General features: G+C 42.5%; 1 protein-coding gene across 8 annotated transcripts in view; it reads right to left on the bottom strand.

The window, feature by feature from the left end:
• The window catches only part of CFAP61 (cilia and flagella associated protein 61), a 230732-nt gene that overhangs the window by 108345 nt on the left and 99462 nt on the right, over nt 1–22925 (bottom strand). For all 8 annotated transcript variants that reach the window (XR_008306425.1, XM_053247244.1, XM_053247246.1 and 5 more), the window contains 3 exons: nt 21487–21564; nt 19978–20184; nt 17677–17811 (listed from right to left, as the gene is read on the bottom strand). Coding sequence is in view for 7 of the 8 variants with exons in the window: in XM_053247244.1 (XP_053103219.1) it covers nt 17677–17811; nt 19978–20184; nt 21487–21564 (420 nt within the window). In the remaining variant the exon portion in view is untranslated. The remainder of the gene's footprint in view (nt 1–17676; nt 17812–19977; nt 20185–21486; nt 21565–22925) is intronic.

Below are 22925 nucleotides of genomic sequence, written 5' to 3'. Positions count from 1 at the left end.
TAAAAGAGGAGAGAGAGAGAGAGAGAGAGAGAGAGAGAGAGAGAGAGAGAGAGAGAGAGAAACTCAAGAGAAAGAGCAAGCAAGCATTGGTTGGACAAACTCTGCTATATTCCTCTTGTACAGGCATGTGTCAGAAATACTGGAGTATGGTGGCTGCTAGGACTGCCTGGCTCCAAGTCAGTGGAACACAGAACAGACCACAGAATTCACTAGTAGCATGCAATTATTCCTACGTGCTCCAGGCAAAGAGTGTGGTACTGTATAGTATACAAGACAGTACTGATGCTTTGGCACATCCAAGAAATGACAGGAGATATAGCCTATTAGGTAGCAGAATATGGCACCAAGCCTTTTTGAGTTTGTTTTGCTTTGTGCCAATTGGCTTCAAGATGGCAGCAGGAGGTCAGTCTGCTGACAAGCACGCAATATTGTAACCATGGAAACCATGCAAGTGAGTCACTTCACAGCTCTCTCTGGGTTGTAATACAGGAGAGCTGCTCTGTATTTCTATATATCCACATCAAACAGAGATATTAAAGTGCCGACTCTCCTATGTATTTTCTGAGCAACATAAGAACATAACAAGAGCCCTGCTGGATCAGGCACAAGGCCCATCTAGTCCAGCATCCTGTTTCACGCAGTGGCCCCCCAGATGCCTCTGAAAAGCCACAGGCAAGAGGTCAAGGCATGCCCTCCCTCCTGCGGTTGCTCCCCTGAAACTGGTATTCAGAGGCATCTTGCCTCTGAGGCTGGAGGTGTCCTATAACTACCGGAAAAGTAGCTATTGATAGACCTGTCCTCTGTGAATTTGTCTAAGCCCCTCTTAAAGCCATCCAAGCTAGTGACCAACACCACATCCTGTGGCAGATAATTCCATAGATTAATTACGTGTGTGAAAACGTATTTCCTTTTGTCAGTCTTAAAATTCCCAGTCTTCAGTTTCATGGGATGACCGCTGGCTCCAGTGTTGAGAGAGAGAGGGAGAAAAATTTCTGTCCACTCTCTACTCTGTGCATAATTTATCATGTTGTTTGCTGAGTTTCAGCTCATAGTGGGACAGGATGGCTTTGTGTATCCCTTGGGAAACCTTCAGAAATTCCTTGAGGCACTAGTATCCCCTGCTGGGAACCATTGGCTGCATTCACACATAACAAACTGGAGTTAAACGTGGCCGAGGTTAGAAGTCCAGTATTCCCAAACACGTGAAACCACAGTTACGGACCGAAAGCGACCTCCGGTTTCCCTTGCCAAACTCCAAATCAAACCTTTGGTTATTTCAAAGGTTTGCTGCCAACATCTGAGGTTTGGCCACCAAGGCATTACGTTCGACTCCTGGCTCAGCCATGACCACAGTTTTTGCAATGATTTCCAAACCGCAATCATGGAGGTGGCAATGCAGACCCACCCCACTTGAGGACGTGGCTGCTGCAAGCCTTCAGCACTTCTCGCTGGCAGCCTCTAAAAGAACAGCCCCGCCCCTCTTGTCAGCGATGCAGCTATGGAATGGCCAAGCTACAGGGATGCTGCAATGCTCCATCCAGGACTTGTCAGCCTGTCAAGCTGCCCAGGTCTTGGTGACTGCCTCCAAACTGCTGTCAAACCCTGCACCTCACCAGCCTATCTGCCCCAAGGCCACTGGAAACCGGGGATCTCCCTCTCAGGAATCCCCATGTTGGGAGATCTGCATACGGTGCACAGCCGGACCAAGCCTGGGAACTTTGAATGGGTTTAAAGGTCCGTGCCAGACCCCTGTGTCTACACCATGCACGTAAATGGAGTGGGGGGGGGGCATTGTTCTGGGAATAGTTTAAAAGGCAGTCTACAGCAGGGATTCCTGAGCAGCCAAGTTCTGTTCTTCTCACACAAAGGATAGGGAAGGGTCCCTATTGGGGGGGTCTTGCTCCCCAGGCTTATGATCAAAGCCGGTCACTGGGGTTGGTATGGGTAAGCTGAAATCCTTCTTCAAAAATATGGCCGCACTGCCGTGTTTGGGGCACTGGGTCCAAGCTGCCACGGAAATGTGCCCCTGCCAGCCCGTTCACCCATATTGACATGTGCATCCATACCAAGACATGGGAACACCCCCATACAACTAGAGAGAAAGACCATCAGAGGGAAATGGAGAGAATTGCCAAGCAAAATCTCTAATCATGTGTGACTATAGAACAACCCCTTCTCCCACAGACACCTCCCTCATGAGAGTGTCGGGCATGGAGGCTCTAGCGCCTTTCCCTAACTGAAATTCTAATGTTTTAAATATGTTTTTATCTTCTGAGATCGTTTTTTTACTTGTTTTGTGAATTTTAACTTTTGCATTCGCTATGTTTTAACTTTGTACACCACCTAGAGATGTCTATATCAAGCGGTATAGAAATACGATAAACAATAAATAGAGCCAAGTTGCCATGTGGAGGGGTGCCCATGGCAACTTGGGGACTGGGTCCAAGCTGCCATGGAAATGTGCCCCTGCCAGCCCGTTCACCCATATTGACATGTGCATCCATGCCAGTGCCACGTAACATCCACCCTGCTGTCCCAGTGTGGCTGGAGAACGGGGGCTCCTCTCTCCCACGATTCCCTGTGCTAGCAGGTCTGCATACAGCATGACACCAGACTGGAACCTTGGATTCTGAATGGGTTTTAAGGTCTGTCCAAAACTTTCAAAATTTGATCTTTGAACATCCCATAACATTCAGATTTTATATGGAAAATAATAATCATACACAAATAAACAACAACGGTGGGATACATGGGAAGAGTTATTTGTGGCTTACTTGTAATGTCTTCGGGGTAATATTGAGTAGTGCTGTTTGAGGAACAATATTTATCTTCCCTTTCCAAACAGCACACACACTCAGCAGGATATCAACTTGCACAATGCTTTGTAAAAGGTTAAAGAAGAAAGAATCAGCTTTGCAAGCCAGAATGAACATTCCACCTTATGGCAAACAACATTAACACCTGTATACTACTGACATCATCCTTTCAAAGAGAAGATAGGTCACCTTAGTTTTAAATTTCACACATGCACATAAGTGGTAAACATTCAGAGCATTCTTGTTAATGATGCCATCTGGTGCCTCCCCATAATTGTGTAATGCTTAGGCTTCCAAACAAGATGTAATGGCAGCAACACACAAAACCCACTGACATTTACAGTGAGGAAATTTATGATTAGCCATCAGCTCAGAACAAATGTGTTTGCATGCTGCTAGTGCTATAAAATCATCACCTACATGGGACAACTGATGGTAGAATAAATAATGGATTTTCATCCATGCATGTTCTACAAGTCATTAACAATTTGTTACTCATGCACAATAGAATCTTAAGCAACAGTTGCTTATTGGAAAATCCATTTCTACTTCTTTGTTAAATTAAACCATAAAAATTAAACTGAACTTATTTCTATATGATCTCATGTGCAGTCTCATGGAACGACTTTTTGTTCCTTCTTCACTTTAAGGTTGCACTCGTATTACAGAATAAATCCCATTGAACTTAGCAGAGCTTACTTCTGAGTAAACATGCTTAGAATCACACTGTACATAGATGAATTCTTATAGGGATGGGGCTGTAAGTCAGTGATGGAGCATCTGCGTTGCATGAGGAAGGTCCCAGTTTCAATCTCTGGCATCTGCAGGCAGGGCTGGGAAAAGCTCCTGCCCGAAATCCTGGAGAGCCACGGCCAGTCAGTGTGGACAACACTGAGCTAGACAGACCAATGGTCTGATTCAGTCTAGGGCAGCTTCTTCTATGATGGGGTTGAGCTGAAACTACTTGCCCCATTTCAGTTTCATTTTTATGAGTGTTGACAAGCATCATCTATTTTTATTTCTGACTTCCTAGCAAACTCTAGGATTTGCAAAACAAAAACAAACAAACAAACAAACAAACAAAACCCCCACAATCTCTCTCTCTCTCTCTCTGGGGAAAAATGTTATCTATATCTATAATCTATATCTATATCTATCTATCTATGAATTCCCTCTTAGTGCCATTTTCATTATTTTTCTCCCTCATTGCTCACATTCAGGTAGCATTCTCACAACCTCTTTTCTGGTCCTGGAGGTTAGCCAGTATTGGCAGAGGGAAACAGAAAAGCGATTCACACATACCCCCATCTCCCCAAGTTGGCAAGCAGCATCCTATGGCACTTGTTCCACAGGCAATGGACATGGCCACTGTCACATGAGCGACCAGGTCTCTATGCTGGCATTTGTCAGTAAAGTGTGGGGCTACTGGCTATGGCACACTCTGCTGTAGCTTGAAGGGGCAGGAATGCGGATGGTGGGGTGAGTGTGGGTTGGGGCATGCAGCTATGGGTGATATGGTATGTGGCCAGGCAGTCTGCAGCCAAAGATGTTCTGGCTCCATGGACATGGAGTGGAGGCAGAGGGCCAGAGTGTCAGTGGGCAAGGTCTGCTCTGAGCAGGGGTGTCTACGATAGACATGGAGGTGAGGGCATGGCACATACTGCATGCAGGTAACCAGGATCAGTGACAGGAGTGGCTTCACTCAATCAGGGGATCTTGGTCAAGGTGTCCAGAGTTTCATTTAAATGCTCACTGGCTGGGCTTTCCCTCCCAGCCCAGTTAGTGTTTCAATGAAACACTGACTGGAGAGGAGGGGGCATGCCTCACGTTTCATTCACCAGCTGGGTGGGGGGGGGCAAGGAGGTGCTGTGGCAGCCCACCAAGACCACAGCAGTTGAGGGACAGTTGTCCCCCCTTGCTCCATTGTCCCCACACCCCTTTCTACAGGGGAGCAAGGTAAAGCATAAGCAGCAGGCTGAGAACTTGGCAACAATGTTGCTTCAGCAAGGTTTTGAAGGGGAAGTGTGGCGCCTGGCCACGCTCCTCTGTGACAGACGGGTGTGGCCAGGCACCACACTTAAAGTACCTGTGCCTTATTCTGTAATTGTTGGCTGCGACAGAGCCAAAGCATTGGTGCTGGGACTGGTGTGGCTTCTGCCTCCTCTTATGAACAAGAAGAGAAAGAAGAGGGCAACGGGGGCAGGGCATCCTCAGGTTGAACAGGAGGTGAGGGAGATATAGGGTCCTCTCCTCTGAGTCCTGGAGGGCATCCTCAGGCTGAAAAGGGGGTTCAAGGGATATAGGATCCCCTCAGATCTGGATTGGGGGCACCTCACAGACTTCTTCCACCTCTGCATCATCGGACTCTGTCTCAGGGTCTGCCTCAGATGAAGATGAATTAGACTCATGAATCATGACAACTAACCAAGATCTGATCCTAGATTAAATATCCCGGTTAACTCCATGGAATTTAGCTGGGATTCCCACCACATGCTGGCTCACACAATCACACCAATGTTGGTCAACTCCATTTAATCAGGATTAATATGATCATGAGAACCTGGCCACACTTGCCTTCACAACTATTTAATCTAAATGGTTATGGCAAACCATGTGATACTTGTCAACAATTTCAGAAGACAGAATCTGATGGATGATGTCATAGATCTGTTTTTTGTTTGTTTTTTTAAATCACATTGGTTGCCAAACCACTTCGTGTGGGCATTTGAGTCCAAGGGCAGTGAATGCAAAGATGAAGAAGGAAATTGTACTAAGCAGCAATCAAGGAACAAAAGGGCAACAAACAGCATTAAAACAATAGCAATGTTTGGTGAGATTTGGTCATGGGCTCCTTGAGAGGATTGCTGGTCTTGTGGTAGCGAGCATGCTTGAAGATAGCCTGAGCTGTCAACCCACAATCTGTATTATAGGGAATCAGCACACACAGATAATAGACAGTGTCACGGAGATTCATTTGTTGACAATCTATATGAGATGTCTGACATGGAGTGGTTGGTGCACATGTGTATTATGGTCCAAGAGAAAAAACATGTGTATGCTAAGGTGAAAGAGTAGCAGTGGGAAAATGACTTGATTAGCAAGCCAGAGGTTGCCAGTTCGAATCCCTGCTGGTATGTTTCCCAGACTATGGGAAACACCTATATCAGGCAGCAGTGATATATGAAGATGCTAAAAGGCATTATCTCATACTGCATGGGGGGAGGCAATGGTAAACCCCTCCTGTATCCTACCAAAGACAACCACAGGGCTCTGTGGTCGCCAGGAATCAACATCGACTTGACGGCACACTTTACCTAAGAAGTGAAACACAGAGGAAAGCACAGTAGGGGTGTGCTAGCTGGCTCGGTTCCATCCGGGCTTGAAGTCAAACCAGCTTGGCTCAATGGGTTCAGGGTCGAGCCGTACCAGCCTCAGCTGGTCTGAATTCAAACCAAGCCAGCTCAGAGCTCTCCTGGTAAAAGGGAATCCAGTGAGGATTCCCCTTTACCAGTAATGGGCAGGGGGGTTCCCTAAACCTCAAGGGGAGGGGAGGGAGCTGTTGAGTACTTATAAGTATTAGCGCGAGAGCTGTTGGAAAGTTAAAGGACTTTGTGCTGTCTCTTGCCTCAGACAGTGGAGGACAGACTAGTAAGTCAGAGGGCTAGAGGGTCAAGATATTTGTCATCCCTTCTCCACTGCTCTGATGCTATCCCTTTGAAATGTAGATTGCTAATCTCAGGGGATTCAACTTCCTTCCTCCTTCTCTCTCTTGCTACCTGGCTGCCTACCTTGCAACATTGCAAGGTTCTCTCCCTGCACCATTTGTGCAGAGAGGATGCAGAATCCATCTGCATCCACTTAGATAGATAGATTAGAGATCCTAAATCCTCACTTTCCTATCTAGAATGGAGTTCCTTAATAAATGCCTTTTATATTGATTTGAAACTAGCAATTGGCTCCAAGTTACTTTACTCTCAGCACACACGCATGCCTAACTAATCTACCACTGTGTCGTGCCTCTGTGCACTCTGCTATATTGAGAAAGGGATTCTCTCACCACAGAGAATTTCCAACAAGAGCAGCTGTGGTGGTGGTGGGGACAGGCCGCCCCCAGAGTAGCCCAGGCTGGCGGTGACCCAGTTCAGGCCTTCTTTTGCCTGGTTCAGGCATCTGTGCATGCCTGGGGCCCATTTTAGTGGCTTCCGCACATGCGCAGAGGTAAATAAAATGGTCCCCGTGCATGTGCAGAGGCCTGAACCATGCTGAACTAGGCCCAAACCAGGCCACTGATGGCCCAGAGTTAGGTTACTCTGGGGGAGGCTGGGGGCGGGAGCCACCACTGCCCTTGCGGCCCACCCGAGCTGCTAGTACTTGTAAGTACTAAATGATTCCCCTTCCTTCCCTTTTAGGTTTAGGGAACCCCACCCCCACCCCCACCCCTTTATTGCTAAAGAGGAATCCTCAGTAGATCCCCTGAACAGTTCTGAACTGGTTTGGTAATCAACTGGACTGGCAGTTGAACCAGAACCAAAACCAAGAAAGGCCAGGTCATTTCAAATCTGGTTCAGATTCGAACCAAACTGGTTCTGTGCACATCTCTAAAGCACAAGCATGGCTTTTCATTTGCTTTGAGGTCTGCAAAAGCCGACCCCCCACAACATTCAAATCAGACACCATTGTATAATCACTCTTAGCCATTTCCTGAGACTCTCAAAGCCCAATTCTCCATAGCCTGAAATCATCTAATACACTCCTGCATTGCTTCACTGTCTCCTCCAGGCAGAAATCTCATTGAATCAGCCTTCAGGATCCCTTTAAGCCCAGAGGCAAACAGGATACCTCCGAGATAAAGTTTAGAATATCAAGGTCAATTTCCCTCCTTCCCATCCTTCCCTAAATCCAATTTGAATCACGCTGACTGGCAAATATCATTTTTAAAATACCTTTTGATTTTTCAATCCCAACTGTTTGTTTTTAATTTTGACTTTTGTCCTATATATGAAATGTTCCCAGATAATTAGAAACTAGGGATTCTCTCTGAGATCCTGGAATCCACCCTATAAAGTGTGCCCACTGGCCCCAGTAGTACCCCTTGGGCAGAAGTCCAAGGGGTGTTTCGAGTTTCCCCATTGTTCCCTATGGCTGAATCAAGCTGCACTCATAGAGTGCAATGCATTTTGCAACCCTGCCTTGAAAACATTGTAGAAGCACAAAGTAAAAGGGAGTCTGTCCCTCCCAACACAGAACACACATTTCAAACAAAGTCCAAATGGCCAAAAAAGAATAACTGACCCAGGATCTGCTACCAGTCACAGTGCCTGAGCTGCAGTAACATCATTGTTACTCTCTCTCACACACAATTATGACTCTTTACGTTCCTAGCATTGTGACAGCTGCCACAGCAGCACCCTTACTTAGCAGCAAGCATAGCCATAAGTTTAACTAGAGCAATGTCAGCCACATATTGACTGTAATGCAGCCACAATCTGCATTACACCTTGCAATACAGATTGCAGAGCATGGAGTGAAACACAAGTTAGTCTTAAGGCCAGACATGGAGCTCATCACAGCAATCACCAAGAAATCTCTCTCTCTCTCTCTCTCTCTCTCTCTCTCTCTCTCTCTCTCTCTCACACACACACACACACACACACACACACACACACACACACACACACACACTTGCCACTGTCCATTTCTTGCCACAACACTATCTCACAAACAAACCAAACTGCAATGCAAGAAAGGCAGGCATCCAAGTTCTGCTTCTGTCAATCTGAGATCCAGGAAAACCAGATAGTTACAGCAGTAATAGCATAGAATATTATATCCGATGCTGAGAAAACCACAAACCCAAACTTTTCTTGATTCTTTCCTCCTCTCCTGATGTATGCTCTTCAAGAAAGGCACACTATAAGGGCTCTCTCTGCTTTCCAGTCCCTTTGAATGCATTTTGAAATTCCCTCATTCTGTATTCCCACCTCCCTCTGCCTTCCCTCCAGCCAATGGGGCTCAGTTGCAAATGACAACACTTATTTCATATGCTAACAAGCCAACCAGGAAGCAAGGAGATGGTTACCCAATGGAAAGCCTGTGCCACAAAACCAATCAGCAAGAGAAAAACAGTCCTCCAAAATGGAGTTCAGAATGTAAAAACGTTTCAATCGATACGTTGTTTTGTTTTGAGCATGAAGGGCTTTATTTAGGAACATAGGAACATAGGAAACTGCCATATACTGAGTCAGACCATTGGTCTATCTAGCTCAGTATTGGCTTCGCAGACTGGCAGCGGCTTCTCCAAGGTTGCAGGCAGGAATCTCTCTCAGCCCTATCTCTCAGCCAGGGAGGGAACTTGAAACCTTCTGCTCTTCCCAGAGCGGCTTCATCCCCTGAGGGGAAGATCTTGCAGTGCTCACACATCAAGTCTCCCATTCAGATGCAATCAGGGCAGACCCTGCTTAGCTATGGGGACAAGTCATGCTTGCTACCACAAGACCAGCTCTCCTCTCCTTGCCCTTATTTGAAGGGCATTTTGTTTCTAGCTTGAAACACTCAAAATGACCCATTTTGAATCTTGCAGGGGGATAGGGGAGGTAAAAGGCCTCTAGGTGCAGGCTCCAACATTACCTAGATGCATCTCTGACTGGCCTCTCCTCAGATGCATAATATTTGGGATTTATTCCCAAGATTGCTGCCCTTTATTGCTCCCCAGCATCATTCCCCAAGAATTCTGACTACTTGTGGTAATCTAGTCTGGCCCCCATGGTTTTCCTCCCCCTGGTGTCACTCCGTACATGCTCTGTTCTTTCCTACAAGCTCCTGACAAACCCTAGCCACTCTAGGGACCCGGGTTTGCCCAGATTCAATTTCTAGCCTCCCCTGCTGTCCTTCTGGTCCTCTGCACCAACCCTTCTTGCTTATGTGCCCAATTTCTCTCTGATACTTCTCGTCTTGTCTTCCCCTTGTTTGCTCCCTTTCTTCCTTCCCTCATAGACTGCATGAAGTATAAGCACACATATAGCCAGCACATATACATAACTCTAGGACATACATAAAACTCTAGCACATACATAAAAAGGAGCCCCTGGTGGCGCAGTGGTAAAACTGCCGCCCTGTAACCAGAAGGTTACAAGTTCGATCCTGACCAGGGGCTCAAGGTTGACTCAGCCTTCCATCCTTCCAAGGTCGGTAAAATGAATACCCAGAATGTTGGGGGCAATATGCTAAATCATTGTAAACCGCTTAGAGAGCTCCGGCTATAGAGCGGTATATAAATGTAAGTGCTATTGCTATTGCTATATAAAAATATATTTATTTAATCAGACAGGTAAACAAAAGTGCAGACTAAGCAATAGTGCCTAGACACGTGTTTCATCTTAAGTGTCTATTGTTACGTGGGAATGCCCCACATGGCAAAATCATTAAAGCCTCATTCTCTGTATTCAATAAAATATTATTTTAATTCAGATCCTGAGGTATATGTGTCAATTCTGGTGGGAGGACAGCTTGTTCTATAACCAGGCCTTGATCCCATAAGAGGGGTAACCAGCCCCCTTTGTAACAGGGCAGTTAGGAGGCGTATGGATAGGCAAATGGGGTAATGGTGACAGCTCTAGATTCCACATTGATAGCAGTTCTACACTGCCACCAGAGCATCTTACAGGTTGGGCTGGTAAACTCAAATGGCACAGGCTCTGCAGTAGCCACTCCCATTCGAGAACAGTTGACAGTCCACCATAATCCATATTGTGGTTAATTGGTGGACTGCAAACAATATTCTACCTGCCCTAGATTAGAAAATGCAAGTGTATCTTTCATGAAGCATTACCAAGCTAAATAAGTTTTCAATAATATAATAATAGTAGTAGTAGTAGTAGTAGTAGTAGTAGTAGTAGTAGTAGTTTTCTGCAGCCTTTTTGTGAGTGGCAGGAGAAACAAGAATCCCAAAGTAGGTAAAAAAACCTGACAGCTTGAGAGCAAGCAAGAAATAATAAAGCATGAACAATGGATGGTCAGAAACAAGAAGTAATTCAACAGACATATGACATTTTTATTCTGCATCATAGAACAGTTATTCTTGTTAATTCACCTATTCAAGGCTTATATTCATAATTACATAATTACACAAAACAGATGGATAGCAGAATGCTTCCAGATGGTGAGAAAGCAAACAAGTTGATAATATATAACTGTTTAAGATATAATTATAAAAAATAATTATAGTTCCTTGCTCTCAAGCTAATTATACACACGGCATAAAAATAACACTCTTGAAAGATGTTCTAGTTAAACCAGAACATTTTTCACATTGTATATATCAGGTTTTAAATGACAGGTGTTCAAAAGGATTAATCTGTGGAAAACAGCAAGGGCCTTTAGGGACCTTCCTGCATGACATGGGCACCTGCTAAGGAACCTATGAAAGACTCCAACCTATCACCATATTTTATAGAGGGCTGTTGGTAAACACTCCCCCTCCACACACTTCTAAGGAGTATCCTGTGATCACCTTTATTCTTTTTTCAAACTATTTTAAGGTTTCCTAAGATAATTCTTTCCTTCTGGACCCAAACTTGGCTGTATCTGGCTATGTTATGCCAATGCAGACAAAGGAAAGAACGATTGACAGGTCTGTTGATTTGGAAAGCTAGAAATATTCGTTAGGCTACAGCAAATAGCCAAATAGCCATGATTTTCACTCTGGAATGCAAAAACTACACAGATGTAATTGAAGATAAGCACCCCAAATATAGCAACAAGTTTCTGAACAGTTACTGCAAATCCATAGTAGTAAGTAATGCAATTAAACTAATTGCACAGATAGAAGAAGGATGGACAAGAGTCTGGCACTATGCACAATAGCAATCTGGTAAATACTGGAATGGGGAATGATGATGAGAATTATCCCAACTTTTTGCACTATAAAAACATTTGCTTGGATCCAAACTAGCAATTTAGAAAATCCTGCTCTCAACAAAATTGTGTATCTGCTTTTGTGGATAAGTGTTCCAAACATGCAATGCCACTTTTTGGTGAGGTGTAAATATGCATGGAAATAACTGTAGAGATTTAGCATACACCTACCACTAGGAATTTGCAAAATATCCCTGTGGAGTATAAGAACCAATCTATCTGTGTCAGGAAGAAACATATATCATGAAAGTTGAAGGATCATAACACACTAAGCATACAGAGATATTAGGGGAGTCCCTAAACAGCAAACACAACATAATAATGATTTAAAAGCAGATTGAGAACCAAATCTATTTTTTCACAGAGCATAGAGGGATCTCCTATCGCAAACACTAACAGCACAGTGCAGCCTGTGCAAGGTGTCCATCACAATTTTTATATACAGTATCCTATATATCTTAAAATGTCAGAGGCTGGGAGAGGCCATCAGAGATCGAGCATATTATTTGCCCCTTTATTTGCAGGGCTGCTATTAAAACTCCTGCAACATTTCTACAATGCCACTTCTTACAGGCAAAGAACTGGGTGTGATGGACCAATAGACTGATCTCATACAACAATTCTTACAACAACTGAGAACAAGGTGGTGAGGTAACAAGTAAAGATATGGGATAAAACATAGGAGGCAAGTGAATAGGGACCAGAGAGAATATTAAAGATGTAGTCAGGACAGGTGGTGAAGGATGTGTGGGGCAGGGGTGTGTGAGATGATTTGGAGGCAAATTCCACTAAGAGGTTCTACTGTGCATGTTTCACTGAAGTGACAGGAACTGTATGAGTAGATTATGCCCTTGGGCAGTAGTAGTACTGGCATTGTGTGATGGGTAATCCAGGAATTGGTGGGAGGAGAGAGAAACAAGCTGGGAAGCAGCAGATAAGAGACACAAGAAGGAGTGGTGGAGGTGATTAGAACAACAGATGGAACTGTGTTTGTGTGTGCATTTGTGCCTATATGTGGGGGATGCAATCAAGGCATACATACATTATTATTTATTTATAGATCATTGGTCTTTTCCACTGCAATGGGTCACAATAGGTGCCATTATAAAGAATACATTGCTGTTCTGAAAGATTATGAACTAAACAGAATAAGGGATTTTGGGACGAAGGTAATAAGACTGGGAATTATTTTTTACCATAAAACACATAGAGACTATCTTAAGAAAGGCAGGAGTATGTGGAAGTTGACCTTACTTTTGCCTTGCACAGGCTTACTTCCTTACTTAATGAAGGAATGGAGAGTGAGCACAGGAAAAGCAGAAAGAGAGTTGTGTTAGAAAAATGTAAAGGTTTTGAAGAGGTATTTAAAAGGTATCAGAAAGCAGTGATAGATGAGAAGAGGGTAAGCAACTACAAGGGTGAGTTTGCTGTATAGGGGACTGGAGAGAGAGAGTGGTGAATAGTGCTGGAGGGGAAATCCCGAAGGATAAAAAGGAGTAATTTAAAAACATGATCCATATGGCTGAGGCAGACTCTGAAATCTTTTTAGCTATGTGAAGTTTGTGAAACCCAGAATCTACAAAACAATTATTAAAATCTTTGTGAACCGCCTAGAGCCTTTGGAGTCAGGTGGTATATAAAATAAATAAATAAATGATACTGTGATATAGGAGAACCTCGGTATTCGTGGATCCTGCATCTGCGGATTCGCGCATCCATGTTCAGGTAATGGACACCCAACCTCTGTATACATGGTTAAAAATGGGGGGAGGGTTAAACCTGCATATCCATGGGTCAGGAGTGACTGGAAATGACCTCGGAGGTAATTTCCAGTTGCAAGTTTGAAAAGAGCCATTTTGTGGCGCGTTTTGCCAAAAAATGGGGGGGGGGGAATCCATGATTTTTGGTCAATTTCTGACTCTTGTGGGGCACTGCAGCACTGCTGGGGACCCATGGAGCATGGTAGAGAACTTTACTGTGCTATTTCTATTTTTTTCTTGCTGTTTTTTGGCTACTTCCCTCCTCCTAAGGAATCTAACCCCCATGATGTCATTGCCCCAATCACTCAGTATTCATGGCACTAGCTGGGAATGGAACCTCCACGAATACCAAGGTTTTCCTGAATACAATATTTGCTCTTGGTGACAGTCAGCTGAAATTAATAATAATATGTTCACAATGAACCTTATGCAATATGCAAGTAAGTATACACAGCCAATTGTCAGTCATGAAATATACCTTGACATATTTCTTTCCTTTGTTACTTCAAAGTAATGAAAACACGCTCAGATGTTTTTTAACGCTCAGATGTTTTTTAAAATCAGCATGCGGCATCACTACAATAGCTGAGGAATTAATAAATATACGAACTAAGAAGTAGGTCTGCCGACCAGTCAAGTCATTTTGCATAGATTACACTCACAGGAAAGCTCAAGAAATTAGATATGTCTAATTTTAATTAGATATATCTAATTTTAATGAAAAAATTAATTTTTCATTAATGTGCTTGCAAAAGGGAAGTAAAAGAACAGTTTGACATTTGTAGGATTTCAACTTCAAACATTATTAATTTTATTGAATAATGACCATATATGTTAAATTTGAATCATAATAAATGTGAATCTGAGAAAACTGCACAATTCCCTCAGCAGTGGGGCTCAGCCATGGTGGTCCCGATCTATAAAAGAGGCAATAGGGAGGATCCCTTTAATTACAGGCCAATTAGCCTTTTGAATATAATAAGTAAATTGTACGCCAAACATCTGTGTGTAAAACTTTGCTCTTGGATGGAGGAGGAGCATATAATCCATGATGAGCAAGCAGGTTTTAGACCGAATAGATCGGTTATGGACCATTGCTTAATTTTACAACAACTTGTGGACAAACAAGTTAGGGTCCATAAAAGACCACTGTTCACCACTTTTGTGGACCTTAAAATGGCCTTTGACTCAATTTCAAGGAGTTTACTATGGACTAAATTGGCTAGTACATCTATAGATCAAAGTCTTTTATTATTGCTCATCAAGCTCCATGAGAACTCCTCTTTAAGAGTACGTTTAGACACTGCCGGCAATTTAACCAATTCAATTCCAACAGAGAAAGGTGTGTGGCAAGGGTGTGTGTTGGCCCCTTATTTATTCAATCTTTACATTAACAATCTGATTAAACGGCTGCAAAATGTTGATATCCACGCACCTAAATTAGCCAACAAAAAGATCCCGATCCTGATGTACGCGGATGACGCGGTTATTTTATCTCAAACCAGGGTCGGGCTCAAAAGAGCTTTAGATGTTCTAACATCATATTGCCAAGAGGAACACTTGAAGATCAATTATAACAAATCTAAAATTATGTGCTTTAAAAATAAATCTAAAATTATGTGCTTTAAAAATAAACCAAGGAAATTTACATGGACCTTGGATGGACATAAATTAGAACAGGTCAATCAAATAAAATATCTTGGGGTGGTTTTTCAACAAAATGCTGGGAAAGCGGCACATATGAGAATGGTAGCTGACTCAGCAAAATGCAGTGTGGTGGCAATTAACAGATTTTTCAGAACGCAGGGAACAGGTTCCATTCCTGCGGCTTAAAAACTATATTTGGCAAAGGTTATCCCTCAGCTGTTGTACGGGATCCAATTGGGACCTTATGAGAACTTTGATATGCTTGAAAGAATTCAATCCGGTTTCTTGAGAGCTATCTTTGGGACTACAAGATGCACCGCAAATGTAATACTGTGTATGGAGGCCGGCCTCATAAAGATCGAATCTCGTGCCTGGCTATTAATCATTTACTTTTGGTTGAGAGTCCACCTATGCCCGGTGGGCCTAATTCCTCAGTTTCTATCGTTAAACCCACAACCTCAGTGGTGCACTGTAGTTAGTAAAAAGCTTGCTGCTCTAGGAATAGACCCTGAACAACTGCTGGAGTTAGACTTGGGAAATGCTAAAAGAATAGTAAAACAGCGTTTGACAGATACTGAATTGCAAAATAACTGGGCCTCTTTGACAGAATTCTATAAAGGAGTAAGAACTAGATGGGATCTTTCACCAGCAAATTATTTGTCCCATATTACACTCAGCAAATTCCGGTGGGCATTTACAAGGGCAAGAACAAATTCTTTTCCCTCTGCACTATTAGCCGGGAGATACAATGGTGTTCCCCTGGAAGAACGCTTCTGCAGATGCGGCAGTGGGGAAATAGAATCTATTGAGCATATTCTATTATCCTGTAAAATACATAGACAATCAAGGGAGCACTTAATTCTACCTCTGGTCTGTAAACAGACAGACCGATCTGCTGAACTACTTGTTAAATTCTTACTCTCTGATGAAAATGTTTTTAATTTTAACTCTGTAGCCAAATTTTGTTATATTGCTTTTAAGATGTATAATGAGAACCTATAGAGTTTTTATAAATTGTTCTGCTATTTGTATGCATGGATTGTTTGGTCTAGGACCATAAATAAAACTTGACTTGACTTGTGAATCTGAGAAAGATCTTCTGCTTCTCTTGGACATGATGTTGTTTTTGAATTATTGATCTGATAATTGAGAATTACAAATCTGTTGAGAACAATAACAGTTAAAATATGATAATTATCTGTAACAGTTAAAATATGATAATACATTTTTAAAAGCTTTCACTGAGCACATTCTGGTGTAAAAGGTAGTGTGCATTCAGCTAATTTCAGTTGCAGGATTGTTCATGCAAAATTTGGTATCTGTAGGTTATCGGGAAGTATGATATTCAGAATTTCTTTTTTTCAGAAAACACCACCAAAAATTATGTGAACCTTTCAGTGAGCAAATTCTGGTGTGAAAATTATTCAGATCTTTCAGCAAGCATATTCTGGTGTAAAAGGTGCATCCAGCTAATTTCAGTGGCAGGGTTGTGTATGCAAAATTCGGTATCTGTAGGTCATTGGGAAGTATGACTCTTTCGCACAAACAAATCCACAAACTCTTCAACTTAATTAATAGATTATATATTTAAAATATTGCTTTATGCAGCCACATATATGAGTTCACTTTAAGGTTCTATCCTGTGAAGGATAAATCTGTGTGCAAAAATAGTTTCTATGAAGAGGGCTACCTCCTTTGCATGTGCAAGAAGCAACTGTGGGAGACTCCCACAAAATCTCTCACATCTAATAACCACAAGAACAAACCCCAATTTATGGCTCTGTATGTACAACAGAAGGTACTCCTACTGCATGCATTCTGCACCCCCATCACACACCATTCCACCTATTCAGGAAGCACATTTAAGAAGGGACTAGACAAATTCACGGAGGGTAAGTCCATTAACAACTATTAGTCATGATGTCGAAATGGTACCTCCAAGTTCAGAGGCAACATTCCATTAAATGCAAACAGGGCTGGGGTAGTAACAGCAAGAGCGGGCTACTGAGTTCAAGCTTGACTGTGGTGTTCCCAGAAGCATCTAGTTGGCCACTATGGGAAAAAGCAAGCTAAACTAGATGAACCTCAGTTGTCATAAGATTCAGCAGAGCTATTTTGTGACCACAATCCAAATGCCACATCCCCCTGATTGCAGCTAACTGGTTTGACAGGAGAAAGGGGTAGGGATGGGGAATCATAAATTTAGGACTGATTTGTTCTTTCTCCTTATGAAAGAACAAATTGCTGGATAAAATAATATGATAAAACATCCATATTGTGCCTCTGGTAATTTTAAATATTGAAATTATTAACTATCATATATTTCGAACAACATCAGGGGTGCTGCTTGTAATCCTCAATTTGAAATGCATGTTAAGAAAAGGATACAACCCAGCATGACACTGTAAGGGCATGAACATCAGGTTCAAGGTAATTAAGAAGCAGCCCACCAACATTAAGACAGTAATGTCGTCCCATCTGCCAAAGCCTACATTTAGCTGGAGCTATGCCTTTTGCTTGCTGCTGCTTCTGTTACCCACCTGATCCTCAGAGACCTGCTTTGATGGAGCATTTATGCCAAGTTTTTCCAGAGGATAGACAATCTGTCGTCTTGGTCGCACGGGAACCATGTAATGAAGGGCAGATGTCAGGGAATGGGCACAGGGATTCTGAAACTGAAAGACAACAAGCTATATTTTAGCACACAGAATGTCAGAAAAGTGCATCACAGATGTCTGCAGCAGTGCTTTGTGAATACAAGAATTCTTTATCCCCTTGATTAAATCCAAGAGAAATATCAGCAAAGAAGTAAACACACTCAGAGCAGAGGAATGGATTGCAGCTAATTCCCGACACTAATGAAGATAATTATGAGAGTAATTATATTACTATCTCAGTGGGAATGACAGACAAACAAGTGGTTTGGTTTATGGGATTTTGCAGCACAAGTAGCTTCCCCAGGTGGATATTTTCCTTCACTGTGATTATGAATCATCTTCTTCTGACCCCCATTAAGCAATGTTACATGCTTACTGTTCACCTCTCATTGTTTGGCAAAAGAGGGGTTAAAATGCATATGGAACACATCTGAACAAAAATGTCACTTTCATCCAAATGATCAAATTGCATAAACATGAAGAAAAAAATCCTCATGTTTTCATAAATACCAGAGCTAGATAAAAACACCTTTATTCTGCCACAAGAAGTTCATTATAATAGTCTGCATTTAACCAACACAGCAGGAGAGAAATAAGAAACACAGAACAGTAATGCAAGGCAAGGAACACTGACATATTTCCAAGTCTTTGTTGTGTTCAGAAATGAATTTGTTGTGTTCAGAAATTAAAAAACAACAACGGATTTCAGCACAGCCTGTTGCAGTGACATCAGACTGCTGCTGGACTTCAAACTCTGGTAGGGAGGAGGGTGAGAGTAACGGGAGGGCAGAGCAGTCTTTAACTACCTTTGCTAAAATGCTCTGGATTTAAAATGGAAAGTGAGTCCTGTCAGTTACTTTGTTTCTAGGCAAAAATGAAAGAGATGATAGAAGGCACACTTTACCTTTCGATGGCACACTTTACCTTTACACACACACACACACACACACAGGCATTTTAAAACAGAAATCCTTTTATAATACATTTAGATGAGCACCAAACATGGCATTCTATTGACTTTGTAATGTTACATAAACAGATATATAGGTATAACAGATAAGATAATATTTGTTTGTTTGTTTGTTTGATGCATTTGTATACTGCCCAAAAGAGTGTCTCTACAGGACATTTTCCAGTATGACTCTTGGGATTTAAATTTTTTAGAAATCACACATATTTGACAGAATAAACTTGCCAATATTAGAGAACAGGGGCATAGCTGCAACTGAACAGAGGGACAAATGTCCCAGGGCCCTTGAGGGAGGGGAGCTGCTAGATGAGTGAGAGCTTGCTGTTCACTTTCTTTTTTGTGCCTGTCTAAAGAAGAAGGTGGGGTGAAGGGACAGGGGTCCATTATCACTTTTTGTCTGAGGGCCCATTCCAACACTGCTATGCCCCTGTTACAGAATGTATTTTGGGAACTGAGAAGTCATTCAGCTCAATGAGCACTGGAAAGTTCCTGGGTTGTTGTCTATTGCATAGCATGCTGAAGCTTTGAATGCAGACTGGCTCTTAATGAAGACCTCCTGAAACAGGTCAAGTTACTTACTACCCATTAAGCCTCTATATTTTTTCATGTCATATTTAATTCCTGTGGGCTTTTTCATGGTTGGAATCTTATCTCATCAATTATTTTGATCATTGATATAAATTGTCTACATTATGTATATTGTATGGACTAAATCTACATACTCTATGAAAGAGAAATAAACTTAAGAAGAAAAAACATAAAAATCAGTCACCCTGCTTTTATTTGATGACCTTGCAAAGACTAAATATCTATGCATTGGCTTTTTTCTTCTTCATTTGAGGGCTATTTTTTGCTCTTGTCTGGATCCATCCAGGTTTAGGCAGTTTGTTTAGGCAGGGAGGAGAGCTGGTCTTGTGGTAGCAAGCATGACTTGTCCCCATAGCTAAGCAGGGTCTGCCCTGGTTGCATCTGAATGGGAGACTTGATGTGTGAGCACTGCAAGATCTTCCCCTCAGGGGATGAAGCCGCTCTGGGAAGAGCAGAAGGTTTCAAGTTCCCTCCCTGGCTTCTCCAAGATAGGGCTGAGAGAGATTCCTGCCTGCAACCTTGGAGAAGCCGCTGCCAGTCTGTGAAGACAATACTGAGCTAGATAGACCAATGGTCTGACTCAATATATGGCAGTTTCCTATGTTCTATTTATATTTATATTTTACCTTTCCTTCTTCAGACTGGGGATAAATAGGGTAATAGAGACAAGACTTGTCAGCCAGCCGAAGTATCTCCTTCATAAAATGTTTAGCGTAATGATGAAAGATTGGATTTAGAGCAAAATGGTATAAATGACCATGTTCTTCCTTCTGGTAATGACTGAAATAAATAAAGTCTTCAATGTTGTAGTGTGAGCGAATATATTCAATATCCTGAAAAACATGTCAGAAATATAGGGATTAAGAAAAAGAGCCGAACTTCTGTGTTGAAACAGGTATATTGTAAATCTTTGCACTCTTTTGTTCACAAAGAAAGATGGACAACCACCACCAAGAAGTAAATTCACCAGGAAGCATTCTTGTGCAAGCCCTAATGCCGTGGGTTGTGCTCTAAAACCAGAACCCTAAATATCAAAGCATACCAGTAGGTCTGTTAGCAATATTTACACACTGGTTAACATACAGGCTAATGAAGTGTACATGCAGTTAATGTGCATGTGTGCCCCTCCCCAAAGCATATGCATGTTAACTGCAAGTGTGCTTTGTTAATCTGGATGTCAGTCACTGTATTTGAAAATGCCTAATGGTTAGTTACAACTGTGGATCCATCCTCATCACTAAATTACAGGAAGCCTTGACTTTGTTGGAACCAATTAATTTGGTTCTAACTTTAGTGTGATTTGTATCATTGCAGACTCAAAACTATATAGTTTCCCGCACAGGAAATAAAAACTTACCAAGGAATTGCCCAGAAGATAACTCTCCATTCAGAACATGGGTCCTGTTATGTCCTTTCTAAGAATAAAACCTTTACTATCATGCAACAGGCAAGTTTATTATTTAATTTCCAAACAGAGTTGGATACTAATGGATCCATAACCTACCTTGAGTCTATATTCTTGCTGACATACTGTGCAGTGAAATATAGGCAGTTGGAGCACTGCCCATGCTGCTGCATCTGTGTGAATACTGCCAACTGCATTGCAAAATAGGGCTGTTCTGTTCCATTGTACAGTTGCACAAATCCAGTTGCGCGATGCAAATGTGACATCCACTATTTCCATTGGAAATAGTGGATGTCACATTTGCAACTGCATTTATGACACTTTACAATGGAGCAGAACAGCCCACAACACCATTGGTGGCATTTATACAGACTCAGCAATGTAGGCAGTGCTCCAAGTGCTCATGTTTCACTGCGCAGAACCTCAGCAACTAACCACATTTATAACACTATTTTTAATCTACAGCCTCATGTTGTTAGGCGATGCACATTTTTCTTCCATTTCTCTAAGGATGTTTCAAACATTATTCATGCTCTCTCACATACACACTTATATTCAAGACTGTATCCAAGAAGAGTGTATCTTCTCTCACTCTGGGGAGAAGTGGATGACCAAACTGAGATATCTTATGTTTATTTGCACACAGGATCTCCCCTGATGCTGGGAACAATTTAGTGTGGCACTCTTCAAATCAAACAGGGAAGGCAGAACTGCAAAAATGAATATATACCATTTCATTCCTGATAATCGATATTCCAACTATTTGATTCAAAACTTCTGCTACAAATGCCTGAACTGGTGTCCCATCCTGAAAAATAAAGTGGAAGAGTCAATATGCACTCTTTCATTCCAATAATTGGCTTGTGGTCTTTACTACAATTCTTGTCTTCCCTTCTCACAGAGCACACATTCCCTCAGACACCCATCCATATAAGATGCCAAAAGTCTTTTGTTTCAAAAGACAGTCTGAGGCACCTTTAAGTTTTATTAATGCATTGTGGCTTAAACTTTTATGACCTAGAGCTCACTTTGACAGATGGATAAAAAAGCAGGATGCTCCCATGGACTAGGAGCTGTGGCTGACCTTATACCACTAGACTGGGCAATCCTGTCAGGGAGAGGTGAAGGATCCACATCAGAGAGAAGGATGCCTGAAGCCACAGTGTTAGGACCAAGAAAACCAGTGCAATAGCCTGAACTAGGAGCCTTGCCCCCATGATGTAGAAGGGTGAAGTTGGTCAGGCAGACAGATCAAGACATAGTCAGGCAGTTGAGTATTTAAGGGTTACACAGGAGCAGCCTGTGGTGGAAGCAGAGAAGGAGGGTCTGGCCCTTCAGCAGGAGACAACTCAACACTTGAGAAAACAAGGAAGGAGGGCTCACTTGAAGGCTCCTATATAGAGGGCCTCCACATAGGATAAGCTAGGAGGCAAACAGTGAATGAGGGCTATGAAGTTAAACAAGTCTTCATTAACCCATCGAGATGGGCTTGAATGTATGCAGAGCTGAATAAAGCTGACTTGAAACCAAAACATATACCGATGAGCCTGTGGGGCCTGTTTAATGTGTAATGACTTGCCTAGGGAGACAAAGCATCTACAGCATCTGATGAAACGGTCTCTGCCTCACAAAAGGCACAGTGGGGAAATGCTTGACTAACAAGCAGAAGGTTGCCAGTTCGAATCCCCGCAGCTACTATATTGGGCAGCAGTGATATAGGAAGATGCTGAAAGGCATCACCTCATACTGCGTAGGAGGAGGCAATGATAAACCTCTCCTGTATTCTACCAAAGAAAACCACAGGGCTCTGTGGGCGCCAGGAGTCGAAACTGACTTGACGGCACACTTTACCTTTTATCTTTACATGTGTTACTGTATCACTGCACTCTTTGCTGCTGTTTTTCCACAATGCAAACTCTATTACTGTGTGGGTTATACAAATTCATTGATTCCCCCTGTGACACCATTCTTTCACGGTAAGGGAGGCTATGGGGTTCCTAGATCTTTTAAGGTGGAAGAGTTTAAGACCAGGTTCTTCCTTTCTTAGACCATCAGCCACTTTGTCTCCCAGCATTTATGAAAGGGAAGAATTATATGGGATCATATACAGAGAAGAGCACTAAGTCACAATACTCTGCACACTTCCTGTGGCTACTGAGGTATATTGAT

The sequence above is a fragment of the Hemicordylus capensis genome, chromosome 4 (assembly GCF_027244095.1).
Source record: "Hemicordylus capensis ecotype Gifberg chromosome 4, rHemCap1.1.pri, whole genome shotgun sequence".
In the NCBI taxonomy this organism is placed as follows: Eukaryota; Metazoa; Chordata; class Lepidosauria; order Squamata; family Cordylidae; genus Hemicordylus; species Hemicordylus capensis.
This window is presented reverse-complemented; position numbering and strand designations above follow the sequence as displayed.